Source organism: Carassius carassius, chromosome 2, assembly GCF_963082965.1.
Source record: "Carassius carassius chromosome 2, fCarCar2.1, whole genome shotgun sequence".
NCBI classification, from domain to species: Eukaryota; Metazoa; Chordata; class Actinopteri; order Cypriniformes; family Cyprinidae; genus Carassius; species Carassius carassius.
Window position 1 is genome coordinate 9,503,780 of NC_081756.1, and position 24,778 is coordinate 9,528,557.

The window sequence follows — 24,778 nt, forward strand, 5'->3', positions numbered from 1 at the left end:
TTAAATAAATGAATAATCAAACAAACAAAGTTATATATAGGCTACGAAAATGATATATTTTTACAATAAATATATATTTTTTCTTCTGATAAGAATGCCATTTTTTGTAAGAATGTAACCAAAGATTGTATGAAATTGTGGTTGCAATTTTTATTTTATTTTATTTAATTGGTCGTATGCTTTAAAAAATATTTTTCACAGTTGTAAATAAAACAATGATTATTCAATTAAAATTGTCAAAATTCTTTATTTAATCCGATGTGATATTTGCCATTTCTTTTAGGCTAATTATTTGTGAAGTTTACAAGAAACTACTTAGTGAAAAAAAATAATAGTCTCGAAGCCGAATGTTACTATTATTACAATAACTAATAAATAGCCTGAATAAATATTTCACTTGACAAGAGTGCCGCGCGCTGTTATGAAGCTCTACATGTCCTACTGAGACACAGCCAGCAGCACTCAAGTGTTTTCACCAGTCCTGGCAACCTCCAAAATAAGATCCCAATCCCTTTTTCCCCCCGTGTTTGTGGAATCCAGTTCGGTTTTGCCCTCATACCAACGTAACGTTAGCCTAGTGTGAGCGAGATAGAGCCTTGTTTACAGCGTCAATTCAACGGAGAGCGACTACAGGATCTGCTCCACATCCTTCACATCTCCTAAATTAACGCAGATCCGATCCTTCACACATCATCTGAGTCCTCCATTGGCCGCGTCTCGAAGGGAAAAATCATCTGTAATCTCAGACTGAAGATGGTGGGAGGCAGAGAGAGACCATTTTAAAGCCTGGACGGAAATTATTTGGCATCTTTTTGAGATTCTCCACCGCTTTTTAGGCCTTTTAGGACGCTGGATGAGAAGTGCTAGGCTTCTTGCTGCTGATGGAGATCACACACACATAGGCTCACTCGTCCAGAGTGTTTAAGCCAGCAGATCTAATCGGGTTTCAGCTAAAACCAGCTTGCGAGGAGCCCCTACAACAACGTGTTTTTCAAGATTTCACCACGACATGGAGCACGGAACTGCGGATTATTTATCAGTTACGTTTTTTTCTGGGTTATTTTCACATATATCGACGAGGAAACCCTGCCAAAAATAAATTGAAACACGTTTAAGCAGCGCGAGGTTCAGTGCGGGTGAATCCGCCTCATGGTGAGGTCAGAGCGGGCTGGGGCTGCTGGAGAATCTCGCTGGGGTGTCTGGAGGGTCATTTATCCCAGCAAAAACACAATGAAGATGGGCGAGATTGGCTTTGTTTGATTATTTCCTGCTGTTGTGTATCTATCTTTTTTTTTTACCCCCTCCATAACCAACTTTGATGATATTTTTGAGCTGAGAAGACTTCAAGAGTCAAGCATCATCATCCACTTTGAAGGGTTGAGCTGTCTCCCCTGTTTTGTTACACTTTTAATTACTTTATTTTTGCCTGCCTTGTTTTTTTGTACAGGAATGAGGTCTAGCAGACAGAGGCGATATTGGACCTTGCTTTGTGGTCTGGTCCTGGTCCTCTCTACACTTTGTCATGGAGAAAGTAAGTTATTCTAGTGATATGGATACATTTCGATTAAGATCATCAGAAGTGTTGCTGGTTTAAGAAACCTTCACTTTCATTTTTTCTTTCAGAGTAGTTTAAGCTTTCATTTGCGATTGTGTGGAAAGTAAACTGGCTCAATGTCCAGACCAACTGTTTTTAAACTGTTTTTACTTATCTTTTAATTGCACGCTTTTCGTGCTTTCATTCCCTTTATACATTTCTTAAAAGAAAAGAAACAGAAACACACACACACACATTATGTGTAACAGGAGTGTCTGTTGAGTGTTTAGGCTATGCAAAGCCAAAGAACACAACAAAGTCAAGTTTGGTCATGCAAACGCTGCCATTTCTAATAGTAATTTCATAGGTATTTTACAACTGTATCTTTTAAATAATACTACTTTTGGTATCTAGTCTGGTTGTACACAAGTGCCATATTATGTGCACCTGTAAGTACAGATCTAGCAGAGATAATCTAATTTAATTTGAGTTACCACCATAGCAGCATGGGGGATTTTGGTGACAGAATCTAGTTCATTTAAGTTACAAACCAATGGGATTTTTAAAAGGCTAGACTAGATATTAAAACATTAGAGTTGTTTATCCCTATTCAAACCTGTCTGCAGGTCCTTGAAACATTAATCATTCTTAGTTCACACAAAGTGCTCACTGGACATGAGAGTTTAAAACTCAAGTGTATTTTTAGGTTCTGGTTTAGACTCATTCCTTGAGACCAGAGAATCAGTCTTCAGTAGTCTCACAGCTCTAATTTAAAGTAGAGTCCATCATAGATTTGTTAAATCTGTTTCACTTTGACACTGAAGGCTGGAAAGGTTATTTGTTTTCTTTTGGTTAACTGACAGATCGTATTGATAAGTGTGATTACAGTAAGCGAGATGGCTATCGGGTCGCTGTTAGGTTAGTAGGATATATTGGGACGCTGTGATGACGACACATGTTGGAATTTCACTGACATGCACGGTACGACGGGGCATGCTTGTTTACTTGTTATTGTGTGTCGCATGTTGTTGGTGCTGTGTTGGGTTTGCATGGATTCTTTGGAATATTAACCACGGCATGCAATGAGTTCTAATTAATATTAGTTCAGCCCACATGGGCAATGCAATTTGCCTTTGTTTTTCTATGCAAAACTGCCCTGTGTTCTTTAAAAATCCTAAAACTTGCCCATGCATATGTGAAAAAACATGTAAGATATTCAGTGTTTATTTTATTCTGCCTCTTTAAAATCAATAACCTGGTAAGTTCTCAAAAAAAATTCAATTTTTGCTTTCCTTCATGTTTGGCCACCACATGATCTCCATGTTTCCAAGTAAACTGCAAATAAGACCCCCTGATTCATCAAGAGAGAGAGGAAAAATGTGTGTTTTTAAAATAGAACATGTAAAAACACCCGCTCTAGCAAAACAGACTGGGTTCTGTTGATTAGAAGAGTGAGGAGTTTGTGAAGTCTGTGTAATTGGGTTTTACTGTTCACCCCAGCGGTTGCAGGGCAGTGAGGCCGAGGAGGCTCTCAATGGAAATCCTAAGTATAACCTATCTCTCTTGGCATAGGATGGTTAAAGATTCCCAGTGGGGTATAAATGTGACTCGGGTTAACTGGTTGACTTATCTTAAGATCACTGGCTTATTTGTTGATCTGCCTCTTTTGGTTGGTTTAAAGCAGTTTGTGTGTTTGTGTGTATTATCATTATAGGGTGATTATTTTTGAGTGTTAGCTTACATTCGGTTTAAAATTACATTTTAATTGAAATCAGTAATTTTATCTAACAGCTTGGAATGCTTTAGAGTTCCAAAACATCACATAAATCATCAAATGAATCGTTAGTATTAATGTTTGTGATGTTGTTTTGGTTCTAAAAATGGTCACTTTTTGGAAGATTATGCCAGAAAAAAAACCTTTTTAGTCAAAGGGATTTTACAAAAGACCAAAAAGTGGTCCTTATGAAAATGTATTAGCCTAATTGATTCCAAAGTAAAAAAAATAATCCTAAAATGCTTAGGCTTTAGAAAGATAAATATGAAGAAACCCCAATATTTTTTTAAAGCCAAATTTGTAGTTAATATTTAAAATTCACCTGATATTTTTTTAAAGTTTAATATTTAAATTTAAATAGTTTTCAAGTGCGTTAAGACACATTTTAACATAAAAATGTAAACAATAGAGATGTATTATATATTTTTTATGCATTCAAGATGCTTTCAGCATTGAAATGATGAGTTGAGGCAACCATCGCAGTGAAATATGAGGTTGTCTTGTTTCGTGGTTCTGTTTTCATGAGAAAGCTTTCTGTTGCAATCTGTGTTTTTTTTTTTTTTTTTTTTTGTAGAATCTGAAGTGTTAGGGTTTACTAGCTTGGTTTTTTTTTTCTGCTTCATTTCTAAACAATGACATCAGTTATGACCTAATTTCAAAATGCCTCCACTCTGCTACCTACGAGAGTTCGCAATGGCAGGCTGGAATTGGGTTATCAAATGTAAACATGAGATTTGGAGTGCCATCAAAGCTATAAAGATAGCAATGTTTACTCAGCAGTGTGAAAATGTTAAGAGTCCACAGACAGGCTCGGTGCTGTCTGTCTGCAGGGCGGTGAAAGATGCTTGTTTTTGTCATTTTTTAAATTCTATTCTACTCTAGCATAATGGATATAACACACCAATGCATATTTGTTAAAATCAGTGGCTTTAAAAGAAAAGATTACCATCAAGAGAAAGGAGCAAGGCTTTTCCCTCTGAGAGTGTTATCTAAGATTAAAAGGGTTATAAACTTTTAAGTAATGTTATCTTTTATAGTTTCATTTAGGATCTATAATTCAAGAGCTATGTAATTATCCAGGATTAATTTTTCAGCTTGGCCTAAATGTTTAAGGATCTTTCTTTGTGATTAGCTTTTGGGCAAATCGCGCTGTGAGAAATAAACAACGTAATGGGTGGAAAGTGAAAGCAGAGATGGCCGTCTCAGGATACCTGTCATAAAAATACAATAATCTGCCTTATAAAAGATTTCGTGGCACTGTGTCACTGGCAGAAAAAAAAAAACTGCAGCTGGTTGAAACTTTTTACATGTCTGCTTGGGTTGAAAGTCAGTAAATGGTCAACGTGTTCATTTTATTGGTCTAAATAATTGGATTTGTTTTGTTTTAGTGTACTTGTCAAGTTGTTCAAACCCATATTCATGTTTTTCCTCAGTGGAACACAAAATAATTTTGAAGAATGTTGGGGGTCCAAACCACATTAAAACCCATTGAATTGTGTTGTATGGTCCAAAAATTAAATGCACGAGACACTGAAAATATCATCCTTTGAACACAAACAACATTGGACCCCACTGAATTTCATTGTATGACACACTGAGACATTCAAAATATCTTCTTATGTGTTCCACTGTGGAATGAAAGTCATACAGGTTTGGAAAGACACATAGATGAGTTAAAAGACACAAGTACAACTATTTTGATGCATATATGAGGGAAACTTGTACAGTCTGACTTGGAATTAAACTGAAATTAAATGTCTATCCATGACTAAGATTCATAACAGAAAAGAGTCACCTACAGTTTATTTTTATCTCAAGATTGTTACGTTTCCATGAATCAAAACTATTCATTCAAATATTCAAGGTCAATTTTTTTTAGCTGCCTGTGACTGTTGAATATTACAATCTGCATTGATTATCATCTGGTGATTTCTCTTTTCTTCCTTCCAGTCTGTGGTCCAGGCATTGACATTGGCAATGACATCAGTAATTTCAAGCGGCTGGAGAACTGTACGGTGGTTGAGGGATACCTGCAGATCCTTCTCATTGGAAGCAAAAACAATAATAACCAAGAGGTCTTCCGCACCCTCAGTTTCCCCAAACTGACCATGATTACGGATTACCTTCTCCTCTTCCGTGTATCTGGGCTGGACAGCCTCAGCACCCTCTTTCCAAACCTTGCCGTGATCCGGGGCCGTAACTTGTTCTACAACTACGCCCTGGTTATATTTGAGTTAACCAGCCTGAAGGACATCGGCCTTTACAACCTGCGGAACATCACGCGGGGTGCGATACGAATCGAGAAGAATCCTGAGCTCTGCTACCTGGATTCTGTGGACTGGTCTCTCATAATGCATGCTGAATTTAACAATTTCATTGCTGGAAATAAGCAGTCCAAGGAGTGTGGAGATGTTTGCCCAGGAATCATGGAGGACAACCCTCTGTGCATCAAGACAAACTTCAACGACAACGACAACTACAGATGCTGGACCTCCAACCATTGCCAGAAAGGTGAGTTCTTTTAGTGTTTGTTTAATGTTGGATGCTGTAGCGAGGACATCAATAGTAGGTTGGTTTGGTTTGCGAGGAAAAAGTGGGTGAATTTGGACATGGCTCCTGACAATATTGTGTGTTTTGTATGATGCTATACCTTTCAGGTATCAACTGCAATTTGGACCTGGTTTTCTAAACATCTGATCTTGTTTGTGTGTGTGTGTGTGTGTGTCTGTCTGTGTGTCTGTCTGTGTTTGCTATTTAGACTATTAAGCTGATTTGAGGTGATTTGTGGATCTTTTCAAACTGTTGTCAACCTGGGGTGCATTTCCCATAAAACTACATAACTCACCGATTAATTACCATAGTTGGATGCATTTATGGAGAGCTAGCTAGTTTCCCAAAACTGTAATAACTTCTATCGTTCGAGCCACATTGTTTCGATGATTTCGAACTGTCATTAATGAATTTACACAAGTGGTGGAGTAATAACATCTGTTATTATTATTGCTATAAATAATGAACAGCATTTGATAAATACGTTGCTATTTTTACAACATCCATGTTGTAAAGACAAGAAAATATGCTTCTTACCATAGGTTGAGACTATAGTTCCAACCTTAAAGCTATGCGATGCTGTTTGCCCAAGTTTCGTAAAGCATTGAATCATTGAGTGTTGTTGTAAAAACAACCTCATGAACATAGTTTAATGATGCTGTTGGGACATGCTCTCCTGAAAGAGAAATTTAAATGTAGACCGTTTCCGCCAAAAGTCTATATGGCACCTCTTGTGGTAATCCTGAGAATGCAACTTATGTTGAGTTCTGAATTTCTGCATTTCTCAATACCTCTGTTTTTATGTAGAGTATGTTTTGTGCACAAATCAAATAGTACATATCTTCACCAGTTTCTTTTGAATTGCATATTTGTCTGTCTGTCAGTGATATCCTTAAATCCAGGCATCTGTCATCACAAATCTTTTCTCTAGTTGTTGTCGGTTAAGTAGAGCAGGGTCATCCAGCATTCATTCTCTGTCTGTAGGCTTCATATCTTGGCAGATCATGTATTACAGTTAAGAAGAAAAAGCAAGTTTGCTGTAGGGCGTGTTTGTGTATGTTTGGTTTTTCCTTCGCCTCAAGTTCACAATGAAAAATGGAGTCTGGTCGTTGCAGGGGGATGGCGCTAGACTTTGAAGATAATGGCCTCGTCTACAGGAAAGTTTATGTCCGGAAGTGTTGAAATGTTGAGATCCTGTCAACAGTAGTGAACCGGATAAAAAAAACAAACAAGTAATTTTGTTAAAGAGATGTAACATTTTTCACCAAGATGAGTTAAACGAGGTAAATAAATGATCCCGAAAGCTTGTATGAATGTGAAATACGTGCAGAACGTGTGTATTGAGAGGTCTAGTTGTGGTCTTCCACTATTGTGGTCTTTTTGGACAGAAGGATGCTGCAGTGGCAGACAAAGCGCCTCTCTCTAAAGGGAAAATACTTTAGCAGTTCCTCCCTCTTTCCATATAATTACCTTGTTTTCCTTCAACACAGATGTTTCTTCAAGGGCTGGTAGTGGTTTCCAGTCAGTCTGCCTTGCCTTTTTTCTTCTCAGCTCTTTAATTACCCAGTCAGGACTTGTTGTTCACCAGCCTTGTACTTTGCATTTCAGCTACATTTAGAGTAGATAGAGCTTACTGCAAATGTCTGCACACAGGAAAGAGCCCACATCAGATAAACTACTTAACAGTTCAAGTTGAATTGTTGAGTATGTAGCAGATCTGGTACATCATAAATGGTTGCTAGAGGGCTGGACGATTAATCGAATGCGATTGTCTGCGCATTTTGTTAGTAAAGCAGGTTCTGTAATGAGCAGTAAATCATCATCGTGTGTAATAAACGAAGTCGTGCTTCTGCGCCATTCATTAACACAGACACGCAAAACATCCAGGATTCATATTTAAATATTCATATTTCAACTTTTCCGGCTTAATATTTACAGGTACTAGTCCATATCGTGATTTGATGTGAGTGCAATGACCTACTTTTGATTAATTCATTCAAAATTGGACAAATTCTGTGACATTCCGTGTTAAACTGTAAAATCCGTTTTTATGACTGGATTCCGCGATTCAGTCCTCGTTTTCTGCATCGCTGAAATCATAGGGCCCTACATCTGAGAGCACTTGAAAATAACACATTTAAAGGCAGGGTAAGTAATACATGTATAAACAACTTTCTTCCAAATTTGTTTAAACTTTCTTTATATATCAATGCATAATTAAAATGTAAGTACTCTGATAAAAAGAGTATAAAAATCGAGTGACTCTAGACCATTTAATCTGTATTAAACACAGCTCATTATTTCCATTTCACGAAACATAGGATTGGCTTAGGTGACTGTCACTCTCTCGCAACCATGGCAACCACCCTTTTGCCACACATGACCTGCCCACTTGCGCGTGCACGTTTGATTTGAGGAATTCAACAGGCACGGATCCTAGGAATACCAAAACAATGGCAGAGAAACAGCAAGCAAAATTCACAGTACCAGCCTATGCAGTTAGTGAAGGCAATCCAGGCAAAAAAAGGAAGACAGTAACAGTACAAGAAAAGGCAATGAACAAAAAGTCTTTGGATAAACAAAGAAATAAAACGCGAGTTAATATCAGCGTGGCTTTCCAACGATGGCGAGAACTGAGGGAACTCAAGGGGCTGAATAGTGACTCCTTGATGGCTTTATTTCTGCTGGACAGGTAAATCTTTCTTTTTGTATTTTGATCATACATATTTTTTTCATGAAGCATGTGTCATTAGCACACGTAGCTGCGTAATATAGCTAACATAACATTACTTAGCGAGCCGTAGTAGAGGCTTTGGAAGGAGCCCAGAAGGGAGGGGGTGGAGTGAATGGAAATAATGAGCTGTCTTTAAAACAGTCGTGAGAGGTCTACAGTCACTCGATTTTTATACTTTCTTTTTCAGAGTACTTACATTTTAATTATGTATTGATATATAAATAAAGTTTAAACAAATTTGGAAAAAAAATTTTTTTTATACATTTTTTTTTTAACTACCCTGCCTTTAATAACATGTTTTTCCACCGAATTCACTTCACTGTTACAAAAGGTTTCAGTTTAAAAAAAATGCTATTCTTTTAAACATTCTCAGAGAATCCAAATTTTTTTTATTGATTTGTCCAACTATTAAGCCTTTTTCAACATTGATTGATGATACGCTATGTTTTTCAGCAAAACATCAGCATATTAGAACGATTTTTGAAGGATCATGTGACACTGATGACTGGAGTAATGATGCTGAAAATTCAGCTTTGCATTACAGGTATAATTTAAAAAAATATATATTTTAATATAGGAAACAGCTAGGGCTGGGTGATAAACTGATATAATTTTCATATATAAAACTATAACACGAGTTAGTTAAATGTTTGATACAATGTTTATGTACCAAAAGCATAAAACAGCACTACTCATTTGAGCTGTGCCACACGGACCATTTGTCCACAATTTTTACTAAATGTATTTAGATTACTGTTTTTCATACAAATACCTAGAAACCATATAGCTATAATATATTCAGGTTCAGAATATATGCTACTATGACCAATAGAAGACCAATAGTTAACGTTAGTAAAACTCAAACAGTCACAATTATTACATTTCACCATATAAAAAGTATTGGATATAATTGGTTCAAGAAGCAGTTCAATTGGCTGACATTGTGAATTGCTCGCTGTGATTGATTATTAAAATAAATTGTCGTCTGTTTCCTACAAAATTGGCTTCGGAAGACTTATTTAGCATGAGTCGTATGAGCTATTTTATTCTGCTTTTGTGTCATTTTTGAAGCTTGAAAGCCCCTGTCCTTGTTCATTGTAACTGCATGTGAAAGAGTGATTGTCACAGTGTTGAGAATTTTCTTTTGTTTTCCACAAAAAAGTGAAGTTTTACGGCTTTTGAATGGCATGAAGGTGAATACATAATGATTGAATAGACTTTAAAAGGTACTCATCAGGAAGAGATCCGGGAAAAGATGTCAATGCAAAGCTCTTCACAAACATGTGATTACTTAGCAGGAACCAGCTAAACCAAACATGACCTTTTCTATACCTTGTTAGCTACAGTTTGATCATATCACTGACCTCAATGCTGTAAATGTCACACGTATTGGATATTTATCGCAGTAACAGATGCGTCAGTGCAATATGATGCTTTTTGATGAGGTGTTTTCTTTTGCAGCGCAAAATTAGCTGGATCTGGTAAAAGACATCAAAAATAAAGCATATCTAAATAATCCTTAAGTTTTGGATCTCTACATGCTGTATGTTGTAAGTGCATTTTCAAGCTTAGGTGTTGTAAAGCTGGTTTGTTTGTTTTACAGGTTAAAAGTTAGATAGGATCTTATGAACCGTTTGTGGAAAAAATGTCCAGACCAGAATGGCAGCTCTGGAATGTGTCTTTTGTGTCCTTTGAAGTTGCAAATAAGGTCTGGTTTGCCATGTTGTGCTTTGGGACGGTGGTAGAATTAAGTTGGACGTCTGCTGCAGGATTTGATGAAGTAGAGAGATTTTGGAGTGGTCTTTCACAGGTGACAGGTGAATGCTTTCTTTCATCTCTCTGCTGACCACCTTTGGGTGGAGACCAAGCGAAAATGTCACTGAAATGTCAAGCGCTTTAACCAAATAGATTACAATGTCTTATGACTCAGGATAGGAGATTTCTTCCTTGCTCTGAATACCACAAGGCATTAGGCAGTTTTTAATTTGGTGCGTTATTGGTTTTCTCTCTTTTCTTTATAATGCAAACGTTAAGTCAAAAATTCTGCGCTAATAGTATCCAAGCCATGAAGTGCTGGTTTGCTTATTAAATTGTGATATGTTTTCTCCTATATCTTTAAAATAAAATAACAAATTCTGCAGAACTCACTGCCACAATGCTAAGTTGGTTGCTAGGTAGTTGTTATGCAGATGCTAAGGTCTTCTGAGAGGTTTAAAATGAAGTGGGCAAAGTTTTGCACCAGTGTCATTATTTTTTATTAAAACTGTTGAATATATAGAACTGTAGAGTTTCAAGTTATTGTTCAGTAGACATCTAAGGAATTATTTGCTGTAAAAAGTTTAAGATAAATATATATTGAAAATGTAAAACTGTGTGTGTGTGTGTGTATATATATATATACACACACACACACACACAAAATCAAAATCGTGATTAAAATCGAAATCGCAAAACTGATCAAAGAATTTGTAATTTTTTTTTTATTGCACAGCCCTAATTACTATATATATATATATATATATATATATATATATATATATATATATAGATAGATAGATAGTAGGGATGGGACGGTATGAAAATTTAATATCACGATTATAGTGACTAAAATTATCACGATTATCAATATTATCACGGTTTTGTTGAAACGAGATGAAAGTGTTCAAAAATAGTTGATGCTCACACTGAAAACATTTCAGCAAGTTTTATATTTAATAATCAACAAACAACTAATAAAACAAGCAATTCTATGCACTTAATTTAAAGAAAGATTAAATTCTGTGGCATTTCCTTCCTTACAATGAAAAGTGTAGAAGCATAGAAAAGCATAGAAAAGTCACTGACTTTCGCCATTCCTTCTCGAAAAAAAACAAAAAAACATTGTGCGCTGCACTTGCGTCAGACTGTTGCTGGCTGGACATGATTTAATAGCGAGTTATTAAAACCGCGATAATCAAACACGGTTTTAATGATAATTCCTTTTTAAACGATATTACTAACCTTCAGCACATTTTATCACGGTTATCGATAAAACCGGTTATCGTCCCATCCCTAATAGATAGATAGATAGATAGATAGATAGATTTGTAGACAATAGATTTGTATAAATCTCTGACACTATAAGTAGCACTAAAAGTGACTCTTGCCCTTAGCAAACACTACTTAAAAAAACTAACATGTTTAGCAGTGCTTGCTGACAAATGGCTAGTGTAAAGAACCTAAGGCATACAAGTTTGTTTTGATTTAAAATGTAGACATTTAACTACTACCAATGTGGCTGACTAAGTTACGAGCTGTGTTATCTAGCCGAAGAGCGAGCTGCGGTGCCCCGCAGGAAGAAAAGCACTCATCACTTAATGAGCTGCCTCTGAGTGATCTCATCCGCTCCGCACCATGGCCAGAAACATTCAGGCCCCGACAAACGCTTGGGGGACTCTCTCAAAACGGCCGGCCTGAGAATGGGGGCCTCGTTTTAATTAACGTCCGTTTATCTGCCCATATGTAAAGGCTGGGTTTCTGCCTGGCCAGGCAGCACAATAGTGTGACTTCCTCTTTGTGTTCTTCCTCTCCCACATACTTCATTAACCTCGGCGGACAGTATAACTCTTTCACCTGAGTATTGTGTCTCCGCCAGAGCGGCTCAATGCTGGAGTCACAGTCAAAGACACAGTCTGCCCTTGACAGTATCGTGTTGAATGTCTTCTCGTCATCAAGTTCACGTTTGTTAAACTTTGTGTGATGATAACAGTTTGTTTTAGATATGAATAGTATAAGTTCCAGTTGGGTGACTGTTGAGTTCTGTAGAATCGCTGCATGATAGTGTCCAGCTGACTGTTAATCGTTTGACAAATAAATGTATTTTTAATAAATATTTATACTTTTTTAATGCATTTATGTATTTATATATGTATGACCATTATAAAGTCAATAAATTTAGATCTAGAAAATTGATACAAATAAATAAATACCCCCAAATTATATCAATTCTCATCACAGATCTCAATGCTACATTAAATTCAAAAGAAATATGCAGCATTTTGTCTGAGAAATAAGGACACCTTTTCATTTATAATTTGTCTTCTCATAAATCTCATTTTGTAAAACAATAAATTGTAAGAAAATTGTATTGTGTAATCTGTATCGTGAATTTTACCGCATCTTAAGTTTAGTGAATCATTACATACATGTGTACTGCTGGTTTTCTGCTGATCATGCTGATTTCTTCACAGTAAAGTTCAGCCAATGTCTTTTTTTATTCAGGCTAGTTCAATTCATTTTGGGCTACCAAAACCTGAAGAATGCCTGCTCGAAGGGCTACCAGGGATTTTGAACATTTGCGAGCCCTGATGATAATGAGATTTTGGGGAGAGTTTAAAATTTGGTTCTTACCTTTTATAATATACCGATAACTTTACAAGTGGTAAAATAAGTGATGAATGAAGTTCGTCATAAACAGCATTTCTGCAAGCTGAGGTAGATACTGATATAGCGAGAACACACAGTGTCATTCTCACAAATACAAAACGCCATCATGCACACATTACACTAAAACAATGCAATAAACATTAATTTAACAACATAAAACCCTAATTTACATATCCGTATTCGATCAAAAAATGTAATAAAAGCTGTGCTGTCACACAGAGAGACCTACACATGAGGCATTATATGTACAATCTTATATTGAGTCCTATTTGTGATTTAAGTACACACTTCATGTAGGCCAACTCTCTTAATCGGATTCTTGCAGTGTCAGCTCAGGCATGCCAATTGCCGAAACATCCGTTATCGGACTGTCTGTGTGTGGCTTTGGAGGAGCGAATGGGAAGAGAGTAATCTGTCCCTTTAAGTGGCATATAATTAGGCAGGAATTCCAGCTGGCTTTAGTCACCACTGTATAAAGAGGATAAAGGGGAAAACCATCGCTCTCAGCCGTTGCAGGGACCACTGGCTCACTCAATCAATCAGCAAGAATGTGTGTGAAAATCAAGGGGGCAGGGGTGTGTTTGCTGTGGTGATTGCAGGGGGTGCTTTGTGAGGGCAGTCTGGGGGTGTGTGAGTTTTCCCTTAGCTTGTTTAACCAGTAAGATTCTAGAATTTTGCCCAAACATGTTAGGAATGATCTAACCTTTGGGCATAGACGATAGCTTCAGGGAAGACTTATCTTTCCTTTTGTTTGTCACATGCCTTTTGTTTAGGATAGTGGCTGCTAGTGCTTAATAAAAGCCTATTGCACAATTTTTGTGCTTTTAAAATGCTTTTAAACACAGCATTGTTGCCAAAATATAGCGGAATTGCAAGATAAATAGAATATTCCGAGTATTAAAAAAAAACTAAAACAAATAAAGGGCCGGAACCATTTCTAAAGACTAGAATTTTATAGATGCTTGGAAGTGAACTTTTCTTTTTACTACAGCATATTTGGGTGGATTAGATTAGTACATCCTCTCCACCACATAAACAAGTGCAGGAAGAGGAGCAAACAGAGATCATTTGCATCCGTCTGTTTCTTCCTCTTGTGTGACTGAAGCATATGAAGGGGAAATAAGCCTTGCGTGGAGAGAGTTTCCTGCAGATTTACAGGGGAGCAGTGATTTATCCCACACACTCAGTGTTTCATTCATAGAAACACTAGCGTGATGCTGCTTCCTGTTTCATACGCTGGCTGGGTTGTAGATTACCCACAGTCAGAGTGTGATTCCAGCACCAGTGAAGTTTCACTTTTAGTTAAATTGCCTTAAAAGCTGCTGCTTTAATAGATGAATCCTTCTTTCTTTGGGTGATTTCAGATGGAATGATTTTGCCACGGTTGATGACGCATGTCAAAATATTTGTGTTCTGTCATTTTGTGCTTATTCTTGTCTGTAAGGCGTTCATCTTTGCTTGTGAGTCTTGATGCTGATATGTTTGCTGTTTTGGAGCAGACAGTTAGATTCAATTCAGGGCCTCATTACGCTTGTCAGCGCTGTCCCTAATGGCCACAGGTAGCTGGGAGCGCCCTGTCGAGCTGTCTTCATGTCTGTCTCTTCTGGAACACCCGGCCATACTTGTCCGTAAAGCTATAACGAATGATTTACAGCATGTCACTCCTTAAAGGTCGCCGGATATTTCTGTGCTGTAATTGTATGCAAGCCGCTAAAAGAAACCAACTCTGAATCTGAATAACTTGTTTTTGAAGATCTCTAATGGAGATTCATTAGACCGTGTTTAAATAAAGCAATAATGACTGGAAAAACAGTGATTTTTACCAGTTTTTTTTTTTTTTTTTTTTTTAAGGTATACCACATTTTATTAAAGGACGGCTGCTTATTGCGATTTATTGACTGCACCGGTCATGCTGAATTTTTTTTTTGGTTAGCTAAAAAGAACCGTTTCATTTGTATTTCTGTTTTTTCATGTTGTTTTCTCCTCATCGTTCTTGGAATTCCAATTGTGAGCGATAGCAATATGATAATCATAACATATTCTTCCACCAAGTAATATCGGTTTTTTTACATAAACGGGTGCTCTTGTAGATTTGGGGCATTATTAAAGCATTCACTTGTAAATCTGCTATTTAATAATTGCTCAAATGTAGCTCATCCAGTCAGATTTTACAGTTGGAATGATCAGTTTTATATGCAAATTTCATTTCGGTTTCTTTAATCGCTTCCATCTTCCATTTAGAGCTGAAACAACTAAGGCCTAAAAAAAAATTTGTTTGGTTCCGGTTTCCGACCGACCCTGTCAATTTATGTGCGACCCAAATTTATTTTATGAGACTGGGGAAGAACGGTCTTTCACACATCGTTAATTAAATTACAGTTTCCTTTAAATGCTGTTTTACACTTAAGTAATCCGTTAAAAACCATTAAGTATTGCATCAAAACCCTTTAACTGTCAATTCCTAAAGTGAGCTATAACTTAAGGTTTGGAAATCGTAACATTAAGAGAAACACGGGGGGAGTCAACAATATATCGCGGAACAGAGAGGGCACTGACAACATGCTGACAGACAGGACATTAACATTACCAGCTTACTTTTAATATGAAACAAAGTCTCATTTTGGTTATTTCACCTTTCAAATGTGGTCATTTTTTAAAGAAATGTAAACAATAAATACCGTTTTGTGGCTCTTGAATGTGTCGAACAGATCGCTGTAAGTTAGATCATCAGTTAAAACTGATCGTCTCTTGCTTCTAGTTAATTTATAGCATCAAAATCAAATAAACCACATAAATGAACATAACAAAGAATGTTGTTTGACTACAAAAAGATGTCTGTACACTCCGTTTTTCAAGTTCAAATCCTCCATGTTAATCTACTATGAGATCGCCTGTCAAACTCCCGCGAAGGCTTTTTGTGTGTGTGTGTGCGTTTTGCGTGTCTATGGCAACAACAGACTTTAAACGGGAATACAGAATCACTGTCGTAAAAGTACCGGTACACACATTTAAAATCAGCGCGTGTGTGTGTAAAACTGCCACTGGAGAAAAAAATAAATAAATTAAAAAAAAAAATAAATCCCTACCGACCAATGACCTCAACTGACAACCAACCGGAACCAAACTTTTTTTTTTAGGCCGATTAAAATCTATTATTAAAATAGTTGTCAACTAATTTAGTCATCGATTAGTTGCTAAACAACTTTTATTTGCCGTAAGCGGCTCATTTTGTGCATATTTTAAATCTGCGATGACCAAAGTGTGGCAGTAATGAGCAACCGCAGGTTTTATTCAGCCAGTACAGCAGGAGAAGTAGCGAATAGCCAATAGCTAGCCTCGTTTTATGTCACGTGCTTCCCGAACTGCGTCTGCCGCATTCAGCGAGTTGGTGGAGACAGACGGCAGTGGAGTAAGCTTGAGAAAGAAAAAGAAAGAAAAAGAAAAAAGCGGAAGATAAAACTAATCGAACGAAGTCATCCAAAGTGTGGGAGAACTTTACTTTGAGTCTTCAAAAAAGAAGAGTAACCTGTAAACTCTGCACTACTGAACTGTTTAACTGTTTAAGACTTTTATTTGTGCAGATTCTCCAGTACAATGTTTGCAAATGTTTAGTCGTAAAAGCTAATAACCTTGCTTTTTAACAGTTAACATTTAAAGATTTACAAACATGTTCTGTGATCAGTTTGTCGTTTACCAGTTCATAATTCAGTCTTGTAGCCTAATTGTGACTGAATGAGAGAGGTAAATGTTTAAATGTATTTGAAATGCACTTTTTTTCTAACTATTCACTGCTCTTTTTCACACAGCAGGTTTTTTGTGTGTGTAAATTTTTTTTTTCTGGACAACCTTCTGGTGGATTTTACTTTAAAATGAGTTCCATTCAGTTTCATGCCACTGGCACTTTATTCAAATGATTATTTACAATTTCACAGCATAAGCTATAAATCTGTTTCCCAGGTATAAGTTGTGTGTTTACAGGAAAAAAATAATAAAATGCAATGTACTGCAAATTTATTCTGTTTTATTCTTATTCTTCGTGAAAATATTTTCTGAAAGATTCCTTAATAAGCTTTGTTTGGGATGTTAAACTACTTTAGGAGCCCTAAGGACTGCCATGGTGAAAACATTATTTGAAATCTTGTGAAATTTGCTAGAGTATGGGTCAGTGTTTTGATTGCAAAAGAGTTTGACAAAGAATTACTGACATATAATAAAACAAAACTCCAGGTATATTTTTGATGAGGATATGACAATGCAAAATGGTTAAAATCTCTAAAAGTCTATGTTGAATGATAAGGACCCTTTGTTAATAATTTAATTGGAAAAAATGGGCAAAACTAAAATATAAGTAAAGATTAATCGCAAAAATAATCGACAGATTAATTGATTATCAAAATAATCGTTAGTTGCAGTCCTACTTCCATTACTGTTTTCTTACAGCTTGCCCAAAATCTCTGTTATGCATAGGAAGCACAACCTGGCAATTAAGGCATTATGTAATTAAGAAACTGACTTGGGAAGAAGGTGAGAGGGTGGAGGAGCTGCTCCCTGCCAGGTAAATGGCCTAATGTCTGAGTCGAGATATTCCCCACATCAAAGCAAGTAACCATGGCGCTAAGACGGATATCTGAGCAGATATGGTTGCTGTCTTGCTCCAATAATGGCAGAGATTAAAGTGGATAAGTATGAAGTGTTTCACGGTTTCATCATAAGATAATGTGGACTTAGTACGGGTTATATATAGCTGAGTAGAGCACACGATGTACCTTAACACTTATTAAAGACTGTTCCATATGAAACGAACTAGCAAGGGCAAATAGCACAGCTTACATGGGGTCACCAAATGCTAATTATTCATTGAGTGTTGGTTTTAAGATTTACATTTTTTTTTTTTTTTTTTTTTTTTTTTTTTTTTACTTCTTTTTGATTTTCTCCTTGTATTTTTTTAGTGCCTACTAGGGATGCGGTGACTATTGATTTCACAATTTTAACTGATTCTTGTTTTGATAGACCAGTATTGATTTTTAAAGTGCCCCATTATGCCATTTCACATATGTCCTTTCAAGCAGTGTGTAATGTCGCTGTGTGTGAATGTAAACGATCTGCAAAGTTGTAACACCGAAAGTGCATGATAAATAAAGTTATTGTCTCCCAAAAGAAAGAATCCACTCTAAACAGCCTAAATGAGTTTTCAATAATTCAAATACAACTTGTCATGGGGTAATACATTTGCATAATGCCCGCCTATGTTCTACATTGGCCGGCAGCAAAAAACTTGACCTGCCCTTGACACTGTAGCTTGTTTATGTGGTTAACATCATGTCGAGAAGGCACCGTGTCCTACGCTGTGAAAGTACATTTGTTTTCACTTCAGATCAGGCTGCAAAGAATCAGAGTAGAGCCCGACCGATATATCGGCCGGCCGATATTATCGGCCGATATAAGCTAATTGCATTTAAATCGGCATCGGAGTCGGAAACAGAGTCTCATGCTTCACTCATGTTATGAGTGTTGCATAGTTTGCCCACCAGAGGGAGCTCTGCAGCTCCAGAGTTAACAACAGCGCCAGAAATTCACTACAGAAGAAAGCGAGCAGCCAAGCCACGGAGATGTAACTTACTGTTTTGACGGTGAGTCTGTCGTTCGTCATGTGAAATGATTGTAGATTTAGTTCATACCCTGTATATAAAAACTGTGTGGTAGTTCTAGCTAACGGTCCTATCATTATCACTTCTAAATATTCTGTAACATCACTTACAGCCGCTAATGCATTGCTATATTAGATTAGCCACAAAGCTAATACCATGTTTATCAGTGGAAGAGCGCGAACCTTAATAGGAGGTCAAACTATAACGTTAGCGTTTAACTTATTCTTATTCTATTGCGGTGTTTCCCACATAATGACCGCGTAATTGGGACTTTCACACAGGACGTGGTATGCACGGCGCTTGCCGCTGGGTTCAGCGTTGCCCTTCAGATACAACGCGATTTGCGCTGAGCTGTGCTATGGCGTAGGCAGAGTTTTAAAAACTAGGGATGCACCGAATATTCGGCCACCGAAAATTTTCGGCCGAAAATGGCCAAAAAGTGCATTTTCGGTTTTCGGCCGAAACACTTTTATTACCGAAACAACACGGCCGAAATGTTATGATGATGCAAACAGAAACCGCGACCTGCACGTGCACCTGCATAGCGCAGACCACGAGCTCCCCGCGTCATTCATTTCACACCAGTGGGTTTTAATAGAGAACATTCTCTCTATTCTTATTCCTTTATTCGCAGCACTAAAGCGTGTCCTAACAAAGAGATTGAGACGGACCACGAAGTGAAAACAAAGAAAAGTACAGTCTTATAGAGTCTGTTAGCACACGTCTCACTGAGATCTTTTCGGATCCTCCGCACTTCATCGCGAATGTGCTTGATCCGCGTTATAAAGACCATTACTTGGACGCGGAAATATGGCAGAGCACACGAGAAATGCTCCAGGCCGCGCTGGATGCGGAGAACCCGCGTGGAGACGGAGAAGCGCCAAGCGCAGGAGACTGAGATCAGAGCGCAAAAAAAAAAAAGACTCGTCTCTGCATATATAATACACACACATATACATATACATGCATAATATCAGATTGTAGCCATATTTCTGCTAGATTTTTTGCTAGATTTCTGCTTTAATTTGATAAAAATGTTTATTTATGCCCTGGCCCTATTTAAATACACTCTCTCAAATATTTCTCAAATGTCAGGCAGATGACAAGCTCAACTGCTCAACAGCTAGATGGTTATCTGTCTGAAGTCCCCATCCCCAGAAGTGATAACAGTCTTGCCTACTGGAGAAGTAATGCACTTTCTAGTACTACAGAGAAAAATTTCAAATGCTCTTCACCTAAATGCACTTTTTATGAGAGAACAGTTAATTTTAAAACCTTTCTGCAGGCCAGTAGGCCTGTACATTATTATTTAATATACAGATGAGTGGGATTAAATTTTAGTTTGAATTTTATTTTATACTGTGCATTGTTGCAATGTGCTTAATAAATATTTGCATAATTTGTAATTATGCATTTTTATGTTTTTTTTATAATTTATGTAATTGTAATTATCTTTGAAACTTTAATATTAATTTATGCAATTGCAATGTTTTAATTTTAGTAAAGTTAGTACACGGTCATAGCAATAAATGCAATGGTACTAATAATTGGGATAATTTCTTTCGGTGTTTCGGTTTCGGTTTTCGGCCTTGGTTTTCTCTTTTTCGGTTTTCGGTTTCGGCCAAGAATTTTCATTTCGGTGCATCCCTATTAAAAACGTTTAGCGGGAGCTCTTTCATAGTCTGTTGTTCCTCCTTTCGGTTAGCAGCCAACATGTATCTGTCCCGTTGTAAGAAGCGAGCGATAGCGCTAGTCCTGCTGATGAGAATTAAGAGAGAAGCAAGGAAGAAGAGGCTACCGTCAGGTCCAGAGAACAATTTGGTGAATTCAGGCTGGTTACGTTACTGTAACGCTAATATAGCTTCCTTTTTAGCAGGCCCCTTAAATGCTTGCTATTAACTTGTTTGAAGGTGGTTCTTCTCAAAATTGACAGCGGTGTGTTTATGACACTAACGTTAACCATTCAACTTCGAATTGATTCCGTAATCTTCCGGTAATAGTTGGCAAGACGATGTTTTGATTCTGAATGCACAAAGAGAAGAGGAGAAGATATACGGGTCTGTTGTGAATGTGTCTGTGAGAGCAAATATAGTGTAGTTACAGTAACTACAGTAGGTGCGTCAGAAATGATTAAACCAGAGGGGACATGTAAATAAATGTGAGCTGAACAAGTGCTTTTTTTTAAACATATTTTTTCAAAGCAGCTTTACAGACATAACAGGAAAATGTTGAAATAATATTGTTAAATGTAAGTAGGTAATACCTATTGCTTGACAAATAAAAAAATATATATATTTCTCATTTTTGGCTATGTAGGAGATCCCAGTTTATTATTATTATAATTCTAATGATGACATGAGTAATGATACATGGTGATATTATTGATACACATGCTTATTCTTTCTATGTCTCTCTTTCTGCCTATAGATGGCTGAAAAAGGTGAATGCTGTAGCAGCAAAGTGTGGGACTACTTCTGCAAATACTTTAACTTTAGTATTATAATTTATTTACAGTACACACACAGACTGTTAAAACCAGCTTCAACTGGAAGAAAGTAAAAGTGTTAAATGTTTAAAACCAGGCTGTTTTTTGATCATTAAAAAATATATACTTTTGATGTGCAATTGTTTAGTCATTGAGACTGTAATCTAAGGCTTTTTTTAACATAATCCCTTCTGGAAAATGGTTTATACAGCCCACATACATAGAACAGGCAGATATTTTGCTATTGAATGTTGTGTAAGTGCAGTTTATAGGAAATGGGTCTAATATCCAGATTATTTTTAAAAGCAAAATATCGGCTTATAAATCGGCTCTTTTCGAGTTAATATCGGCATCGGCCCCCAAAAATCCATATCGGTCGGGCTCTAAATCAGAGGTTAAAATAAATTTGTTTCACTGCACAGCTACACCAGCAGTACAACCCCAATCTTTTTTTGTGTTGACGCTGATACAAATTTATCATCAAAATGGTGTCTAATAAAATTAATTAATTAAAACTACCAATTTAATCAATCTTTTAAAATATGCTAAAATGACAGCAAATATAATAAGTGGTTGACGATATAATTTATTTTTTTGACAGCCGATGTCGATATCTAGAAAATGAATATTAAATATTAATATTTAAGAAATTTGTAATAATTTGACAATGGATTTAAAAATAAATGTGTAAAATAAACATACTTATACTTTAGATGACAAAGTATTTTTCATAAATATTTAATAAATATATAATTAAAAAGGAAGTAAACACTTTAACCAACAATGCACTCAATATTCTTGTAAGTTTGTGTGCATTGGTAATCATATTTTTCAAATAAAGCAAGGGTAACACTCATTTTACATATAGCACACAGAGAAAATGACATGAATATTACAGTAGGCAAAAGCTTATCGGCTGATGCTGATATTTGATAAATGCTAAATATCGGCCCATATATAGGCCTTGGCGATATATCGGTTGACCACTAATAATAATTAATTAAGAACAATACATTGCATTTTCTGTTAAATAAGATGCTGGAAAACAGAACTGTATAAATTAAAATCTGTATGAAAAAAAATATCTTGGTTATATTCCTTAAAAATATTATTATTAATTTGAGAAGTACATTTTAGTATAGAGCAATAACATGTTTCTGCCACAGGTTCTTCAAGTAAAACCAGACTTATCTTGGTGATTTGTTGTGAAGATCTTTGCATTTCAGTATGTATTTCAATACTTTTTCTCAAATGCACAGTGAAAAGCTTGTGAAGAAACTTTCATAACATCAATCCTAAAGTCTGATGTGCCATATTAAGCTGAGCTAGTAGCATATCCATAGTTCAGGGCAGGACGTCAGACAGCTCAGAGATTTTCAGAGAGGCCTAAGGATACAAACCACACATCCTTCTACAGTACCTGAAGATGTTGAAGAACTTTTTTTTCACCTGTGGAGGTGAGCAGCACCCTCGCTGACCCCTCACTCAGTATTGTTGTCTATCCAGCTCATGAGTGTGTTTACTGAGCGTGTCTTTGTTTAATAACTCAGCAACTCTCCGCTCACTCGACTGAGTTGTGGACACAGTTGATGGAAAGTTACCGAGTTCACTGTTGCGTGCTAGTCTCCCTTTCATCTCTACAACCGGTTTGAAACTCTAGTCTCTTAACCTTGTGCACCTCAGGGCATCAATTAAACCAATGAAGACAAGAAGGGAGTTTTTATGCCACTGTTGAAGTCAGCATGAAACCAGCATCGACCCCTATTTACATTAAACAAAGTCCACTTCCGTCTAGCTCCGTATCTGAAATGACTTTCCTTTTAACCTTTTAGTCGATGTCATCTATATGCCATGTTGGCTGATGGTTGTGATATTTTACAGGGAGATAAAAAAAAATTCCCATTGAGATAAAATGTTTTTATTTTTCTTTTTTGGAATTACAAAATTGCTTTTTTTGAATTAAGCTTCTTTTAAGTAAAACAAATTTTTTTTTTCTTCTCCGTATTATTTTCCAAATATTTTTTTCCCAAAACCACTAAAAGAACTGTTAATGTAACCATTAAAGGAAAAAGTTTGCTCCCAAATTCTTTCTTTCTTTCTTTCTTTCTTTCTTTCTTTCTTTCTTTCTTTCTTTCTTTCTTTCTTTCTTTCTAATAATATTAATAATATAATGCAATAGATTAGAAGTGCTTGAATCTGCAATGTTGTGACCATTGTTTAGTGTTTTCTAGCTCACAAGAAATTAAATGCATTGCATTTGCCTTTATTGCGATGTTGGAGCATTGTATTCATCCATATAGCCCAGTGTGTACACTGTACAGAATTAGTTGTTCATTTTAAGAAACGCAGTGTCGTGTTGAACAAACACCGGCCACGTGCAGCTGTAGCTGAATATATATGGCCCATATGATGCTCTGTGTGCTCTCTTCCTCTAACTTCTTCCTCTGCAGCTCTCACAGCTGCTTCTGAGCAGGTGCTAAAGTTCCCAGACTGTTCTCTGGCACGGAAGAATTCCTGGTCGCTCTGACGTGGCAAGATATCACAGAGGCTCGGCATAACAGCATGTACTGCATGCAGCAATAAATCACGACTTATGTGCTGTTTTTTTTGCACTCCATTGTCTTCACCTTGTGAGAGTCTAGATTTGTGTTTGCATTTACATTTGTTCATTGAACACTGCAACCAAGGTCTGATTATTCATTTCTGGCCAAACAATTGAATGCTTGTTTTTTATTGCTTAGCATCTGATGTTCTTTCATAGAGATTTGAGATGGCCACTAGGTGTTTGTATTAGATAGTTAGTGAATATTCCAGAGAGGGAAGGTGAAATGGGGGACGTTTTGGCCTTTCCTTAAACTTAAATATCACTCAAGTTCACCCAAAATCGTATGATTTTCTCATAAGCCGCGTTTCCACTGAAATTACCCAGAACAATTGTACCAGGAACTCCCGCCCCCCCCCCAGACCTGTTGCTTTCTATATTTCCACTGTGGTCTAAAGTACCATGAAGATTAGGCAAATAGTCTAATAGTCTGTACAAAGTGCAAATTTCTGACTTGCATCCTGGGTAGTTCGGACTTTGCGAGTTTGACGGGACGACGCAAGTCTGTAAACAGCAGCGTACTTGATGACGTCATTCAGCTCGCCTTGGCTACTGCAATTTTCCTCACTGTATATTTACAATAAGTTAAAAAATTTATATCAGACACCACTGCCTTCTTTTATTTTCATTTTAACATATTAATCGATTAATTGAATAAAGACAAAAGATTAGTTGTTAGATTTACCCAAAACAAATTATATTTTATGTTTAACCACTAAAGGATCAATCAGCATGTTTAGCGCCCAAGCCCCGAAAGTTCCATACCTTTGAAAAGTACCAGTTTGCGAGCAGGGACTTTCTGAGGGGCAATATTTTACCCGGAACTGTATTTAGAGTTCCTGCTGTTGAAAAAAAACCACACAGAGTACCTGCCCAAAGTCCCTAGTTCCTGGGTAAAGTTCCAGCGGTGGAAACGCGGCTATAGTGTACTTTGCCTCATGTTGCTCCAAAACAGTTTGGGTTTCTTTTTGTCTTTGGAACTCAAAAGAAAATATTTTGAGTAATGTCTCTGTGTACACGTCTCAC

General features: G+C 36.7%; 1 protein-coding gene across 3 annotated transcripts in view; it reads left to right on the plus strand.

Moving 5' to 3' along the window:
* Positions 1-563: 563 nt before the first annotated feature.
* Positions 564-24,778, plus strand: part of LOC132101715 (insulin-like growth factor 1 receptor) — a 97,255-nt gene continuing 73,040 nt past the window's right edge. For 2 of the 3 annotated variants that reach the window (XM_059506878.1, XM_059506887.1), the window contains exons 1-2: positions 564-1,531; positions 5,259-5,819. In XM_059506878.1, coding sequence (XP_059362861.1) covers positions 1,450-1,531; positions 5,259-5,819 — 643 coding nt within the window. In that variant the 5' untranslated portion in view covers positions 564-1,449. The remainder of the gene's footprint in view (positions 1,532-5,258; positions 5,820-24,778) is intronic. The other variant, XM_059506870.1, reaches the window with a different exon arrangement.